General features: G+C 40.6%; 1 protein-coding gene across 5 annotated transcripts in view; it reads left to right on the forward strand.

Moving 5' to 3' along the window:
* The window catches only part of ST7 (suppression of tumorigenicity 7), a 152,041-nt gene that overhangs the window by 118,719 nt on the left and 15,554 nt on the right, over positions 1-17,768 (forward strand). For all 5 annotated transcript variants that reach the window (XM_065855999.2, XM_071803332.1, XM_065856007.2 and 2 more), the window contains 2 exons: positions 5,828-5,900; positions 7,427-7,529. In XM_065855999.2, coding sequence (XP_065712071.1) covers positions 5,828-5,900; positions 7,427-7,529 — 176 coding nt within the window. The remainder of the gene's footprint in view (positions 1-5,827; positions 5,901-7,426; positions 7,530-17,768) is intronic.

A 17,768-nucleotide genomic window follows, 5' to 3' on the forward strand; every position in this document is an offset into this window, starting at 1 on the left:
CATTACCTCATGCACACTATTTTATAATCTGTTTATTTCTTTAAAAAAGAGATCTTTAGAGAAAGTGTCTTTTAGTTAAGGTCACACCAAAGCCTAGTCTACCTTCTCTGAGAGATGCAAATCAGGTAAGACCTCCAGTTTGTATAACAGCAGTATCAAGATAATTAGTTTGTGTTTTTTCCCATTACATTTTTTTCAGCTTCTGCTTCTAAGAGCTAGTTTCTTTCCTCCATGTCAAAATCACTCATTGAATCAGCTTGGTCTGTGTATCAGTTCTGTGTCTGGTCTCTTTTTTTGCCATATGATTCTGTGGGGTTTCTTGTTTCTCCTGCTTGTGCAAAAGCACAAAAAGTCTAAACTAATTATACCAATCTTGCTCTTTCTAATCTCCTATAGGAGAAATTATTCCTTCTACTCTATGTGCATTTAGGATTGAACTTGGACAAAGCAAAGGGACTGAAATCTGCCTGGTCACTGCGATATTAATCACAGCAAGAGTTGCATATTAAGTGTTTACAGCCAGCAGTGACCCTCAAAATCTTTCCATAGCTGAACAATTTAAGTTTTAGTTGTGGTCATGGCAAAATAAACACTTTTTGTTTGTGCTGAAATGTTTGTCCTATCCTAGCAGTGGACCAACATCCAGGCTTTAACATACACAGTGGCTCTGTGTTTGGTTGGGGTGTTTCCCGCCACTGAGGAAGAACGTCGAAGTACAGAGAATGGGAACTGCTTAATTTCGCAAGCACAAAGTAAGCATTAGATCATGTGTATTCAGAGTTTTTCTCCCACCAGCATGTTTTCCACCACATTTTGTGGAAAAATGCAATGACTATTCCCATGGGAGAGAATACTACAGGATATTAGATATTTTAGACAAAGTGTTCTTCCCCTAATGTTTACTTCATACCTTCCTTTATTGAATTACATCCCATTACCCTTGCTTTTAAGCATTTATATCAGCTTACTTTCTTAATGTTTGCATCTTTATAGATGACTACATCTCTCTTCTGTCATCACTGATCCAGCCTGCACGTATTTATTTGCTAGAGCACTTTCAGTCTTTCCCATAATCAATTTTTCCTACCACCTGTGCAAGAGCTGACAATCTTGCCTGCAGACGCGGAGAACTGAGGGAGTTCTGTGCTGACAGGGCAAGTGTTGGCCTATCGTTTAATCACTGGAGTCTACAGGCAGACTGAGGGAGAGAAAATCAGAGCTGGGGTTCACCCCAAGCCGTAGCACAATATATGTCCTGTATGCCAACATTTTTTGTTTTACCTCTTTGCATAACTTCTTCAGTTTGTTGATATGCTTTCAGTTACATATTTGGAAATATGTCAATGATTCCAGCAGCTAAATGTAGTCTCTCTCCAGTGCTATATGAAGAAGAACTAACAGTTTGGCTAGAAGGATCTTACTGTACAAATTATGGCCCTATATCTACATCTTATTTCAGCGAATATTTAAGTCCTGTTAATGATGATGAGACTGTTCACCTATCTGAAGTTATGTCAATAGAAATCTGTATTGTTGACTTGGGAATAACGTAAATTTTGGGTTTAGAAATAGGGAATAATTTCTGATCAGTGACTTTAGATTTTGCATTTATTAATGACTAAAGCAATTGTAACATTCTTGTCTCTTCACATTTAGGTCCTTTTGATGACTTGGGTAGAGGATGTTTCACCAGTCCATATCTAGATCCTTAACTTCTTGGTTTAGTTCCTATTCTATAAGAACAAGAGATCTCATGTCCTATTTAGATGATCTATGGCATATTCTGGATATCTTGAATCGGGGAAGTAGTGATATTATGGTTGCAAGTCTCTACCCATACTGTCCTTCCATTAGTTCACTCTCACAAGCAACCAGTTATGAAGCAAATGACCAGTAAGAATTCAGTTTCCCAACCTTCCCCATACCTGACTGGGGCTAATTGAAAGAAAATGCTCATAAATTAAATCTAGACTATTTTGTGTTCTGTTTAATCATACAAGCAATAAGGAAGAAGGAGAGCCTTTTTTTAGATTGACAAATTAGGCAAAATGTCTTATTAGGCAAAAATGTCATGATGGTTTTGACAACACAATAGCAGTCACATCTTTCAGCACATTGTGGGAGCTCCACAAGTAGTCACAGGAGGGTGGGAAACCGTATATGTGAAGATACTTTGCCAGATGGCTCACAGAGCTGGACACAGTCATTTAAGAAAAACTTCAGTTCCTGACAGAGGACGTATCTCCTAGGGCTAGTTTAGACCTAATTCCCTTGATAAATTCAAGTTGTAACCAGACATAATTGTTTAATGCTTTTCTCTAAAATAGGAGGGTCCAGTTTTGGAAATGAAGCCTAAACTATATGATGATTTTAAAGTATTCTAGTGAACAGACTGGAGTATAGCAGAACCAAATACTTACAGTCTAACATGGCGCAAAGAAAAAGCAAAACGCTTTTGGAGGGAAGCAGGCATAGGCCTACTGAGGGCTGTCTCCATAGCACATAAACATGAACATTAGCATGTTTCCATTGCCAAGGGACTGTAGGTATTATCCTCACATGAGTGCTGGTTCACATGAGGAGCACAGTACCGGAAGAGGCCTCCTGGGTGAGTCAAGTCCCCCACTGTTGCATTCACTACATGATATTACCCCTTCCATGAGCTGAGCATGCTTCATCCTAGCAGTAGCTACTTTGTTTGCCCCACTGTTCTACCTGGAAATCTGCCTCAAAATTCACTTCTCAGAAACTTTCTTTTAATCTCCAGCCTAAATTTAATTCTGAACTGTTTGTTCTTGTGCCAATATTATATTTTACCTAAGCAGCCCTTCTCCTTTCCTGGCATTCCTTGTGAATATGCGTAGGGAACCGCTGTATCTTCTCTAAGACTTTATTTCTTTTGGATTGCTACAAAAACAATCCAGTCTTTCTGCTTGTTTTTGTTGTTCTTGACCACGGGCAACCAGATTTGAACACAACATTCCTTGAGAAATCCCATTTCTTCTGCAGGAATGACTCAGGTGATGTTCCTGAGGCTTACCTGAAGTTCTACGACATCTTAATCTCTTAGACAAGAATTGTAATATTCCTCACAACTTGGGCCATGCGACTTCCACTGAACATTCTCTTTGTTTGTTGTGGGGTTATTTGTTGATTGGTTCGTTGATCGGGTTTTTTCCATTCCTCTACTTTTCACTGTGGTTATGATGTGATCAATAAGGTTCATGCTGAAATACAGAGACTAGTGTGTTCTGAAAAAGGTAATTTCTGTTTACTGGAAATAACTTTTAACTCCTAATCTTAAGGAAAAACTGGTTTAAGCAGGGTTATTGAAGATGCTTACAAATGTTTTCTTCTCCTGTCAATGAAGATGTGCTCGCATCTGTGTCTGTAGCTAGCTTCTATTAGTGTAGTAATTAACAAATCTGTCACCCAGCCTACTTTGCATGCTGTTGATTTTAATTACTTTAGTCGCTACTATTACATACTCCAGTGAAATTATAGTTGGAATGTATTATAGGGGAGCCTCCAATGAGATCTTTACATCTCATACTTGCAGTGCAAGTTCATAAAATCACAATAGAGGGGATTTAACAGGTGCCATTTTAAAAGTGCCTCAGTGATTCTGGAAATTTTCTGTGTAACAGAACAACTTTCTGCTTGTTTGCTTGGTTATTAGTAAGAGAAGGATGGTGACTGCTGAATTGTGACTTGCTTCACCTCTTTAACTGCTTTCTGGAGCCTTGTGTTGCAAGGCACTGGGGTTCAGTAAATCACAAGTTTATCTTAACCCTAAAATTACTAAGCTCTATGATAATTTTGTCTTTCTAATCGACTTTAATGTAAACTCGAGGGGTAGATAGTTTCTTAGAACGATAGTCAGATTAGCTGCTCTTCACTTTAACAGTGGGCCTACTTCAGTGCCTTGTGTTTACTACACGGTGTATTTGCAGTTTAATATCGGAAGCTATAAGATTATCTTCAGGCCTAATGCTTCCTGTCACTTAGTGTTTCATTGGGATTTATTTATAGTAGTGGGCAGGCAGTTTGCAAAATCCAGACTTTAGTGGAGACTCTTCTTTTCTTTTTTCTTTTCTTTTCTCTTTTCTCTTTTCTTTTCTTTTCTTTTCTTTTCTTTTCTTTTCTTTTCTTTTCTTTTCTTTTCTTTTCTTTTCTTTTCTTTTCTTTTCTTTTCTTTTCTTTTCTTTTCTTTTCTTTTCTTTTCTTTTCTCTTTCCTTTCCTTTCCTTTCCTTTCCTTTCCTTTCCTTTCCTTTCCTTTCCTTTCCTTTCCTTTCCTTTTCCTTTTCCTTTTCCTTTTCCTTCTCTTTTCCTTCTCTTTTCCTTCTCTTTTCCTTCTCTTTTCCTTCTCTTTTCCTTCTCTTCTCTTCTCTTCTCTTCTCTTCTCTTCTCTTCTCTTCTCTTCTCTTCTCTTCTCTTCTCTTCTCTTCTCTTCTCTTCTCTTCTCTTCTCTTCCCTTCCCTTCCCTTCCCTTCCCTTCCCTTCCCTTCCCTTCCCTTCCCTTCCCTTCCCTTCCCTTCCCTTCCCTTCCCTTCCCCTCCCCCTTCCGTTTTCCCTTCCCTTTTTCCTTCCCTTTCCCTTTTTCTTTCCCTTTCCCTTTCCCTTTCCCTTTCCCTTTCCCTTTCCCTTTCCTTTTTTCGTCTTCTCTTCTCTTCTCTTCTCTTCTCTTCTCTTCTCTTCTCTTCTCTTCTCTTCTCTTCTCTTCTCTTCTCTTCTCTTCTCTTCTCTTCTCTTCTCTTCTCTTTCTCTTCTCTTCTCTTCTCTTCTCTTCTCTTCTCTTCTCTTCTCTTCTCTTCTCTTCTCTTCTCTTCTCTTCTCTCTCTTCTCTTCTCTTCTCTCTCTTCTTTCATTTCCTTTCCCCTTTTCCTTATCCCTTTTCATTTCCCTTTTCCTTTCCCCTTTCCTTTCCCCTTTCATTTCCCTTCCCCTTTCATTTTCTTCTTTACCTTTTTGATTCATTTAGCTGATGTATTTAGCTTTTTAACACTGAAATATTTCAGTGACTACATAATGTGTGTCTGCTGGGTAGACTACTAGTGTGGAAGTCAATTCTTCTCTGTAACAGTGGGGACAAAGTCTGTTAAGCAGCATTTCTCTCTACCTTTTGGATGCTTCATGCCAATCTGCTGGTAGAGAACAGGTATAAATTAAGTTGAACTAATGGGTAAGTCAAGTTTATGGCTGCTGTGTGTCTCTGGAACAGCATAAAATGGCCAAAGACTGTTTGGTGAATGTTTTGGTCCAAGATTTCCTCAAGAGGCAGAACACCTTATATTAGTGTCGATCTTTAACTGCAGTAAATCTAATGGTTATTTGCTTGCAAGTCAAATCCATTCTTACATAAGTAGCTGTCTTAACTTGTATAACTGCCACATATTCATATTAGACAACTACTGCTGAGTGAGAACAAGAGGGGTGAATAAGATAGCCCTCAGATATTACTTAAGTGTTCTGTGAACTGTGGCAAACTTTATGTATTCCAGATTACCTATACATTTATGTATGAAGTAATGAAGTCCTTCATGATGGCTCTGTCACGTCACTCTTTGAATTACTTCTCTAATGAACCAAGTTGCTGCTTTAATAGCAATTCCAGTAGTCATTAACATGGGTTTTAAAGCCTGTATATTAGGTGGAAATTTAAAAATCCATGTGACATGGGAGTATAAGTCCCAAGATCAGAAAGTATTCTGAATTCACTTAATAACTTTGTGGATGTGATGTATATTCTGAAGTATCAATCAAACCCTTTTCCTTCTGCAGACTTTTAAATTTTCAGATGTTTACTTTTTTCTTTCTTTTCAACAGATATAAGCTTACCAAAATCAGCAACAATATGTTACACAGCTGCATTGCTCAAAGCCAGAGCTGTATCTGACAAGTAAGTGCATAACAACCACTGTCCAGCAAAATTCCTGATTTAACTCGAGATTTCTCTTAGCTGAGCCCACACCCTAACAATCTGCTGGGTTAGCAGGAGAATTCAGTCCTGCATACATTCATAAAATGTCTTTGTGTATAAAGAAAAATCTGCAGTGATCAAACATTGTACTTCAAATATTACAGAAGAAGAAAAGAGAAATAGCATAAATTAAATTCTTGTTTCGGTTTTATGTATACTGTCTGGGTGAGCTTTGGCCTCCTAGATAGTATAATGAAGATGCAACTAAAAGGTGTTGTGTGGCTGAACCTCTTCAACGTTTTTAAACCTGACCACAAAAAAGGTAATAAATAAATGTGGATGTACTGGTAGCAATCTCATTTTACATGTGCTCTCAGAAGACTGCTCATCTACTTAAATAGTGGCAGGTGGGTTTAGCACTACTATGTCAGGGATTCTGAGAGGTAGATGATGTTCATATTTTTAGAGACACAAATATCTGCTCATTCCTGTTACAATTTTCTCTTGGGTCTGAACCTTCCAAGGTGCTGGGCACATCTACTTGATGCCTGCGGACCTGAGAGCACTGACCTGCTCTGGAGGGGTGCTCAGCTCCTTGTGAGATGAAGCCCAAAAATCCCAATTCTGCTCACAGATGCCTTCACACAAATCCCAGGCAGAGTTGTGTTTGTGCATCTGAGGGTCGAATGCCTCCCTAAAGTTGGAAAGCAAGTAGAGTGGAAAGCCATTTTCTTGACGTCCTGACAGTTTTTGCTTTTAAAGTGTATGTACACATCAAGATCTAAGTAATTTTCTTTCATTCTTTTTATCCTGTAGATCGCCAGTACCTACTGCAACATCTTTCCTCCCTACACAGCGACTCCAGCTTGGGAGGGCAGGGCTAAGGTTGTCACAGCTTTCCCTGTGGTGTCTGCCTGCCAAGTACAGCTCTGGAGTTAGCCGTGGGGTGTGAGGTGAGAAAGAGATTGCATGGTCTGGTTTTTCATTCACTGGGCAGATGATATGCCCACAGTTTGGGCATGCTACCCTCAATGGTGCTGCGGCCAGTAGACCACCTGCTACTGCTGCTGCATCGTGCTTCCATCCCAACCTGACCCAGGGGCATTGGGTTGGGAACCTCCCTAAAACCTCCCCAAACCTGTTTTTAATAGAAACCCTCCAACAATAATTTGGCATTGTTTTTTTTTTTTTTCTTTCTTTTCTTTTTTCTACAACTTCAGCCTTGAATATGCCGTTTAGCAAGGTACCTAGAGCAAATTTAGATTAGTGACAAAGAAAGGGCTGTATGAACTGACTTTCTGCCACGATTACGTGCAAACATGCTTTCCACTTCTGCTGGGATTTTCATTGGCCTTGATGTAATAGATCACACACTTGCTGTGGGAATTTGGAGAGCATAGGAAGTTGACTCAGTTTGGTTATGTGGGCCCATGTTCTAGATTGCTTTTCTGGCTTTTTCTTACCAGCGCTTCTGACCTAATGTGTTTGCTTGTTTGCTTTTGTAGATTTTCTCCAGAGGCTGCCTCAAGGCGAGGGCTGAGTACTGCAGAGATGAATGCAGTAGAAGCTATTCACAGAGCAGTAGAATTTAATCCACATGTGCCAAAAGTGAGTATGGAGAAAGTGTTGTTGTAACTTTAACACTGCTGAGGACATAACCCCTGATTCCTGTGTCAGGTTAGTGAGTGGAAAGGGGAGCAAACAATGGGAAGGGAAAGAAGCTGATAGTATGCGCAGTTTTTTTGTTTGGTATTTCACATTCAGTGTCTCTACTCTGGACCATGCAACTTGAAATTTTAGCTGAAGTGAGTCCTCTGTGACAGCAACACCTACATGGTGGATCACGGTAGTAAACACTACCAAATGCTATGCTGCAAGACAGAACCATACTTAAAGACAGATTATTATTTACAAAATACCCATTAAACATCTTCTAGTTCAAAATAACATGGTTTATTTGTTCTGATGATTACATGTAAGAATATGTTTCTGGCATGCTATACAAAGGAGCCTATGTTTGGAGTTCATGGTGTACTTCATATTAGTCGCATTAGTAATTCTTCATGCAGCACCCTGTCATTAAGTTCTGAGAATGCAAAGCTCAGAGATGAAGAATTGCTGAAAACTACAAAGCAAGAAAAGGGATTTATGTTCTAATTCCCTAATCCTCTCTCTAGATGTGTATCTCAGCAGTAAGAATCTTGCCCAGGGGCTACTAAAGGCTAATGTATTTTATTATTTCATCACCTGATACTCAGTATTGTAGTCTATAAGTTCATTGTAAAGGAAACTAGAGGCAGATGCTTTTTGACCCTTGGAGATCTGCCTCTGAACCTCACCCCCAAACCTTTGGACCAGTATTTCTCTTTGAAAGTGAGCATCTTCCACTGGAGATCAGAAGGCTGATGTCTGTCTATGTAGGGAGCCTATTCATGATGTACAGCTGAAGACCAAGTCAAGATAAAACCAAACCCTCTCACATACGTGCACCTGGATTGCAGAAAGATCATTCCCATGCACTGCAGAAATTAAATATTTTGTCTGTGATCTCGATCTGTTATGCCAAGCATTAAATAGCATGGTTTGGCTATCTGAAAGTTAGGCTGTTTGTTTAATAAAATCATCTAGACTTCCTCTATAGACAGTGGAAAGAAGGAACTATCTTAGACATCTCTAGACAGACTTTCCCTCTGAGGTACCTGTTTCTGCATTGACTATGAAAGGAGCAACTATTTTCCAGTAAAAGCCTGATTTTTAGACAAGAAGATTTAGGTGAGATGAGTCCTTTTGTGTTATTAGCTGATCTTCTATTTTTGTGCCAAGCTATAAAGTGAAAACGTTAAATGAAGTTTGGTTCCAGGACGGCTTCTGTGGAACTCTGTTTACTTTCTTCCGTCCCAATGGTTCTTGCACGAATACAACCATTGATATTTCTCTTCTACCCAGTTGTCTGTTTAACTCTGTATTCCGGTCGTGTTCTCGACGAAACTTTCTGAATGTTTTACTGTTTTGCTGAAGCCTGGTTAGAGAATTCCGTCCTTGCTGTCTACAAAATTAGATATCTTGCCAAGCAAAGCTAGCAGTTTAGCCTGTCATGAGCAACCCTTGGGACCCTGTTCCATTTTCCTCACTCACCTCCATGCTTTCAGTAATTCTTTCCATTAAAATATTTTTTAACAGTTTGCATGCTACTGATTCCATAGCAACACATTGTTTCCCTCCTCTTTACCTGAATGGCATTGCATTTACTTCTCTTACCACTGGATCACTTGATTCTGAGTGGGAACCTTTTTGTTTTAAGTCAGTTATGGTGGTCTGGCCATAGCTGTGACCGCTTCCTTCAGTGTTCAAGGACAGAGATCATGGGATGCAGTGGCTTCCCCTTCTGTCCATCTTCCTAATGTCCATCCTGCTGTTGTCTCCATGCTCTGCACTGCCATGAAACTGAGGCTAAGTCTTCATTTACTATCTTTTCAATTGTTTCTTTTCTGTTTATACTTAAGAGCTTGCTCTTCTTTGGTTTGACTTCCTTTGCAAAATCTACCTTACCGTAAGTTGTGGCATTTGCTCCTTAACCTCTGGACTTCCAGATCTCCAAGATCCTGATATTCTTGTAGATAAGTGCTTTCATTCATTGTTTGTGACCTCCTTCGCATTAGCCAGCTTCTGTTTAGTTGGCTGTTCAGTACAAGGCTGAATTCCCTTTCTGACAAGTATCCCCATGTGTGAAATGCAGATTGTGTTTTATTTTCGATACTTTTGATCTGAATTCCAGTCCTCTTGCTCATTTAAATTCCTGAGCTTTTCAGTCCACATTGTTAATTGATTCTCTCAGTTTTTCAAAGTATGTCATTTTGAAATGGAAAACCTTTATGAAACATGCAAATTTTCAGGATAACAAGGTAGTAACAGAAGGAGACTCTAGGGCTTTTTTAGTTCTTATTTTAACATTAAAACAGTGTAGCCTAGTACAGATTAATGTGCAGCACTCCTGATTTCATAGTCATTCTTTCTGCTATTAGCTAAAGGATATTTAGGTGGCAAAAATATTTTTTATGGCTATAATTTTATGCACAGTGTGGTTATTACACCTCAATTTGCACACAGTTGTGACTGAAGTCGTATCCAGTTTGTTCTTAATGAAATGGAGATAATTTTTAGCGTGCAACATCACAAGAAATCTAGCAGTGCCCCAAAACTAATATGTCTTCAAAGCTTCTTTAGGATTTAAACACTAATGAGTCTCTTGTTCAGAGTGAGAAAGAAATAAATTACAAAGGTTATAAATTATTTAAAGCATTTGCAAAGTTCCCAGCAGAAGCCTTGAAAGCAGGGAACTGCACTATTAAAGAGAAAAAAAATGATTCAATATATTTGTGGTTTGCCTCAAAAGGAAATTTTACCATTTTTGGTGCAACTCATTAGAATTCAGAATTATTACATTAAAAAATTATTACTGGACATGAATTTTCAAGATATTTAACTGGAAATAGCAGATTTTTGCTAAGGAGATTCTGAGACAAAAGGAATGCAAGGAACACACTGTGAACAAGTTGAGAGATGCTGCTCAGCTGGATTTAGCAAGAAAGGGAGACTAAGTCTCCCGTTGTGACGTATTGCAGGTTTGTGTGAAACAACCGTGGGCTGCTGCTGCTTTTTCCATAGGAGATTATGGCCAGATTGCAGTCCAGTGTTCCGTAGTGATGCTACAGAGACCAGATATGCTTCTTAGGCTTTCTTTTGAATGTAATCTAAAAATGTAGGAACCCCATAAGAAGCAGCACTTTAAAAGTCCGAGATTTCCATCTTTACATAGAGGTGAGAAACCCTTCAAAACCAGCTACCTTCCACATAGAAACCAGTGCGTATCATTGTTCTGGGAGTCTTCTCAGTATGGATGTCCTGAAGATGTTGCCACCCACTTTCATTGATTCTAGATGACTATGCATCACCTTGGTTTTTATTTTCAGTCTGCACAAAAGTGACTTTTACAGAGATCTAACACTGCTGACAGTCTTTCTTCAGGCAGCTACCCTTCCAGCAAATAGCCTCCTTTTGACACAGGTCTCTTCTTCCATTTTTGAGTACATTTCAGTGAAAATTTAATTCCCAGGGCTCAGTTCATTAAGTCTCAGCCACAGGTGATAAATTCTCCTTGATTTTGGAACACACTGGAGTCAAGATGTGACACATGGAGTTACCAGAACTTGGTTTAAGTGAACGAAGGCAATAGAGAGCTCAGTGCAGAGCCTGCCAGATCTCCCCAGCAAGCTGGGCAGCTGACCTGGCTGTGCTGGGTCTGGAAGCTGAGCTGGGCAAGCAAAGGCCAGCTCAGGTGCGTCAACTGGCATCTCCTCCTTGACTGCAGTGAAAATGGAGCCACTGTCAAACTGATCAAGGCTTCTCATTCTGAAGACAGCTTACCTGTGAAAAGGTTTCTGTGCTTGAAAGTGGCTTAATTTTTTAAACTGTACTGAAAAAATAACTGATAAAACCTATTACCTCTATCTACAGTTTGTCTTGTTTATGTTACTGAATCAACTCAGCTACAGCAAATAGCAGCTTTATACTTTGGCAAAGATTGCCTGTGTAAAAAGAAAACACTTTGCCAAGCAGAATGTTTTCAGGGTTCTCTTTAGTAGAAGAAAAACATAACCAGTGGCATATTGAAGACAGCAGTGCAGCAGGAAAGAGAACAAAGCAGAGAGCTGTGGATTCCAATATGAGAAGAATCACAACAAATTGTATCACTTGCTTGTGAAGACTCGTCTGAAATTTTTTTTCAACCATCTCTGTCTTAAATGAGATTCTATGGACTAGTATCCTTTTGGTTCAGTGTCATACCATGTACTATGGAGTTTTAGTCTCAAGGAAATGTGCCAACACTGTCTGACAATGTGCTCCTCAAAAATTTAAGGGTTAAACAAAACAGGGTTTATTGCCACTGAACCAGTTGGGTTATCACTATAATTCCAGAGGGTTTTTTATGGTAAAGAGAGCAGTACATCCTTTGTCATGGAGAGTACATAATTTGTGGAGTGTGTGGAAAAAAAGTATATGTACACACACACACACAGCTTCATCAGTATTATTTATATGTTGTGTTTGGAGCTTCCCCACTTATATGTAATGCAAGTATCCCAAGCTAATGCTGATAAAGTACCACAGCTGTTTCTGGGACATTCTTTAACTGTAGAACACCCTTTCTGAACTGATCTGAAAGGCTCCCTCCTTGCACTCAGACTCCTCCTGAAAAGCACCGGCCCCCTTTTCTGTCATTTATGAGACATGAGCAATTCAGTAAAGTCAAAGTGGGGAAAAAACAGGTGATGGTCCAAACATGTAATTCTCAAAAGTATGTTCTGCACACAGGTGCAGGGGTTTGCTATGTAAGCCAGGGGCTGAGCTGATTTAAAGAGGGTACCTGCTGAAGTTGGCTGCCTTTGAATCAGACAACTTAACTATTGATATTACTTTAAAAAGTGCCAGCTTTGTGTGTAAAATTTCTTAAAGCATGTAACAAAACATTGACTTAAACACTTGGAAAGGTTTACCTGTTCTCTGTTTCATCTTTTCCCATTTAACAGACTGGAGAGTTGGGTGGGAAAAAATTTAATTAAATATAACAGGAGCAAGTGTGGAGTCTTGCATCTGGGTAGGAACAACCCCAGGTTCCAGTATAAGTTGGGGAATGACCTGTTAGCAGAGTATGGGAAAGGGACCTTGGGGTCCTGGTGGACAGCAGGATGACCATGAGCCAGCACTGTGCCCTTGTGGCCAGGAAGGCCAATGGCATCCTGGGGTGTATTAGAAGGGGGTTGGTTAGTAGGTCGAGAGAGGTTCTCCTTCCCCTCTACTCTGCCCTGGTGAGACCACACCTGGAGTATTGTGTCCAGTTCTGGGCCCCTCAGTTCCAGAAGGAACTGGAGAGAGTCCAGCGCAGGGCAACAAAGATGATTAAGGGAGTGGAGCATCTCCCGTATGAGGAAAGGCTGAGCGAGCTGGGTCTCTTTAGCTTGAAGAGGAGGAGACTGAGGGATGACCTCATTCATGTTTATGAATACGTAAAGGGTGAGTGTCACGAGGATGGAGCCAGGCTCTTCTTGGTGACAACAATTGATAAGACAAGGGGCAGTGGGTGCAAACTGGAACACAGGAGGTTCCACTTAAATATGAGAAGAAACTTCTTCTCAGCGAGGGTAACAGAGCACTGGAACAGGCCACCCAGGGTGGTTGTGGAGTCTCCTCCTCTGGAGACATTCAAAACCCGCCTGGACACATTCCTGTGTAACCTCATCTAGGTGTTCCTGCTTCGGCAGGGGGATTGGACTGGATGATCTTTTGAGGTCAGTTCCACTCCCTAACATTCTGTGATTCTGTGATTTCTTTCTTATGTTTTTTGTTTGGTTTTTGTTTTGTGTCTATATGCTTGAGTGGTTTCTAGTAAGTTGTAGTTGCTAACAGAAACAAATAATGCAAACATATTCATGTACCAGATGGGAAATGAATATGTTCTGCACGCCCCATGATATTACAGAAAAACTATTCCAGACGTGTTTAAGAAGGTTTTTAACTGTTCACTGAGACAGTGATTTGTTTTTGTATCTCAGCAAAAAGGCCAAACTTCTTAATTACCATCAATCCAATGAGAACTTGTAAGGTGACCGAAAAATGGCTTCTCTGGGCATGCAGAAACCAGTATTTGGGAAGTATTTTAAGCTTGTGCTGTTCATCCCACTGGGAGGAGGAGAGTTCCTGTTCAAACAATGTCAAATTCTCATATTCTGGCCTGGAGGGATGCTGTCACAGGTGCAGGAATGACTATTGCCTATTTGCAGCCTGAGCTGTTATTTCAGAGGCAAATTGCACAATTGAGGAAAATAAGGAAACTTGCGTGAGACGGGTTGATTTATTTTATAAAAGGGCACTGAAGTAGCTCATTAATGTGGAATGTTAAAAGCACTCCCAGCAGAGGAGAATTAGTAGCCAGAGTGCTGCCAGTATTATGAAATAAATAATGTATATTCATTCAATTCACGTAAAAGAAATATAAACTCCACCATGTTGCACTTCATTTGTACAAGGTCCGTTGTCATCCTCAAAATGCTCATTAAAAGGCATATTCCCATATACGTACAGAAAAGCTACAGGTAAGCAATATTTATTACAATTTTGTGTAAGTGGCCCGGAAGCCCTCTGTGCAAGCACATGAAAAATACTCTTACCCTTGTTGTATCTCCTAAAAGATAAGTTTTTGACAGGAAAAGTTTGCAGTGAGAGAAGAGAGAGACCAGAAAACCAAAAAAAGACAACCAAAAAAATCCAAGCCCAGACAGTGCAGTGGAGAAGGGCTGATTGAACCATCTGTTGATGACAGACACCATTGTGCAACTTTAGTATTCAGTCATAACTTGACTAAGACTAGGTTGTTCTGGCTGAAATTATTACAGTTAATAGGGAGTCTGTCAAGAGGTGTAGGTTGTTTTCTAGTAAAGCCAGATGGAGTTCATACAGATACAAATTTTAGTGGTATGATCGGATTGTGTCTGTGTTAGTCCTGTAGCAACAAGGGCTGTGCTCTGGACAGAGGCCTTTGGAAATGTTGAGATATAAATAGTCAGGTTCCCACCCTGAAGTCTTTGGTGGCTGAAGAGAAGACTGTACCTGTCTAGTGTAGTATCTTTGATTAAGTGCAATAGGAGCCCCTTGGAAACTATAATCAGGTATCTTTGCCTGACTTTTTCCAAGAGCTGGAGGTCGTTGTCGCACACAGAAGTCCATCAGGACTGTGATTCACACATTATATGGGCAGCATGAAGACTGCAGCTTATTGGATAGTTTTTTAAGAAAGATTTTTTTCACTGAATTTCATTTCACTGGAATTTGTCTGCTTGTCCCATCCAAAATGTTTCAGGGGGACTGTGCTGATTTCATGGACAGTCTGCTAGAAACTCAGCAGATTGCTGGGACTCGGTCCTGCCTGTCAAGTACCTGGATGTCAAGGTTTAAGGCAAGGCAGCAATAAACCATGGCAGACACTCTCTGTTACCCCCTCACTTTCTGCCACCCCCTTTCCTTTAGATCGGAAAGATGGTAAGAAAGATAAGGGGAAAAGAAGAGAGACTTAGACTTCAAGTTGGAAGGTTTTAAAGAGTTACTAATGCTACTAATAAAGAAAGAATATACACAAAATATGCAAAACTAGTCTTGAGTTCTGGATGTGGAGTTGGCGTCACTCCAGCAGCAGAGCTGGGTGTGCGGAGCTGGCGGCTCCAGCAGCTGCAGCTCAGGCCCCCAGAAGTCATGGGTGGGACTTCACAGCAAACCGGAACCTGGTTGCAGGGATGCAGGGCCTGAGGCCTGTGGATCACAGGCAGACAGACAGGGTCCTCTCCAGATGCCGGCCATGATCGAAGAGAGAGTGACCCTCGTGATCACCCTCTTATATAGGGGGTATGACGGTTATGGGATGAAATACTTAATTGGCCAATTTAAGTCACCTGTTCCATCCACCCCTCCTCAAACACGCACCTCTCACGATGGAACATAGGAAAACTTATCAGTCTTTCTTGGCTACCATAGTAATAAATCTAAGCATGAGCTTCTTCAGCATTCCGTTGGTCTTCTTATCAGCACCGAGTACAGCATCTGAGGAAAAATATGCAGGCAAAAACTCAGAAAAGTACAGCCACCTAAAAGAACTTAGCTGAAGGAAAAATCACTAAAAGAGAGCTGGTCTTGTTTTTAACAAAACCAGGACGCTGGGTGCCAGTAACCTGCAGTCACCCTGGGCTATGCCATCTCCTAGTAGACCCTGAGCCCTGTTGGCCAAACCTCCAGGAACCTTGAATGCCCTCTGGGCTCTTGAACTTTCCTTGAAAATACAACAATGCACGAATGGATATGATATTCTAGGACATCATCGAGACCACCCTTCTTTTCATGAACAGTCGTGTCTCTCCTTCCATAATAATCAAGCTCTACCTGCAGCTAGGTACCTTTTTGGTACCCATTATTCCTGTTTAGAAAAGTTAAACAGATGGAGGCTTTCAAGTGCTCTCTTGCAAAGCAGACTTGCCATTTCTTTGATTAGCTCTATTGTGTGCTTGGGGAATTTGATCTTTACATTTCTGAAAGAGCCTGATGAGAACCGTACAGAGTGTTCCAGACACGGTCTCTCTGGGGCTGTGTACAAATAGCATTCTTGCTGGAAATGCCTCCAGAATAAATTCATTGACAGCTTGTATGCCCAAAGGTGTGGCTGACCTTTGTGCGTAAAACAGAAAGTATTATGAGGCCCAAATGAGACTTGAGACATCCATCAACTCTATGTGTGGGTCTTCCTGAATATCGCCAATCCAGATTATGGACTTTTTGTTTGAGAAAGTAGCTGTGATAGAGTAATGAGGGAGGAGTGCTTCACATTTTTGATCTGAGGAACTTTAAAAAATATTTTTTTCTTTCTGAAACTGAGAAAAACGCAGACTGAAAAAGTGAACACAACTGAGTGAGGACTAAGAATTATTTGCAAGTGTCAAGATATATCCTTCCATCTGGTGTTTCCTCTTGATTTGTTTTTAATCCCTGGTAAGAAGTGATACATAAGAATCAAAATAATGTCTTCATCTCAGTGCTCCTAGAAATAGGACATTCCTTCCTGGTTTTTCTTTTCCTACAAATACTGATATGGCCTTGGGGTTGTTTGTTTGTTTGTGTGTTTCTTTGATTTAAATATTTAAGTACTGAGAACTTACTTTCTTGTTGACTTTTGAAAAAAATGCAGAAATAAGAATTCTCTTATAAATTAGTAAAACAGAAACCTGCAGCTCTTGCAGCTGTGTTCCATTCTCGTCAACATGTATAATGTGTGTTTTTAAAAGGGTGGCACATTCATTAGAGCAGTGAATAAAAACATTTGCTGTATTTCTGTAAGCCTGGCAGCTCCCTCCCTCTTGTCAGGTCTTTATTCTGTTCTCTCCATAACTCCTAATCCGCTGTCTTGCCTACTAAATTGCAGCCTCCTCCATTAATCCACCTGCTCTGCAGCTCTCTCATTTTTTTCTGAAAGGCTTTAGAGAAAATCCAAGTATCACAGTGATTACTCCCACAGCTAATTCAGTTTCTCCTCCTTTAACAGATACCTGCATCAGAAATGCGTGATTTCTCTTTCCTCTTTGAAGTATTTATCTATTTCCCAGGGTTGACAGTTCTCTACTTTGATCATGGTCTCTCCAAATCCATTCCCTGTTGGCTGTCTCCTTCCAGGCTCTTCAGGCAAAGGGGTGGCAAGCTCTGGGATACCTCTGGGACATCATGCTCTTGGTGCTCATTTCCCTCTGGCCTTTGCTCTTCCTTTCCCCAAGGCTGATTTCCAGTTCTCATTTATTTCTTTTGCCCTTTTTTCTCCTCTTTCCTGCACCAGCTTGTTGACAAGGCAGGTGCTCAAGCATGCCCTGCAGTCACCTGTTCACAAAATCAGTGTTTAGCAGGAGTGGTGGAGGGTTAACACCACCCATGCCTCTTTCACCTCTGGTGTCACATTGCCCTCTCTTGGGTATGTGCACTGGGTTGTTGTCAGTCCTGGGTCCTGCAGGCCTCCTTCTTCCAGACCAAAGCAGAGACCAGTGAGGAGTGGAGGGCCTGCACACTCATTCTCTTTTTTGCCAATGATTATCCATAATTTTCTTTCCCAAACCTTGTGTTAGGGCCTGTCAGTCTGCTTGCTGCCTGACTCACCTGCTGCCTCTGCTGTTAACTTAAAAAGTCTGGTGAGGTGAAACATTTGCTCTTGGGCATCCTGGAAGAGAGCAAGAGTTTCCTTAAGCTACCAAAGAGCAGTCAGTGCCC

This window comes from Patagioenas fasciata, chromosome 1, assembly GCF_037038585.1.
Source record: "Patagioenas fasciata isolate bPatFas1 chromosome 1, bPatFas1.hap1, whole genome shotgun sequence".
Taxonomy (NCBI): domain Eukaryota; kingdom Metazoa; phylum Chordata; class Aves; order Columbiformes; family Columbidae; genus Patagioenas; species Patagioenas fasciata.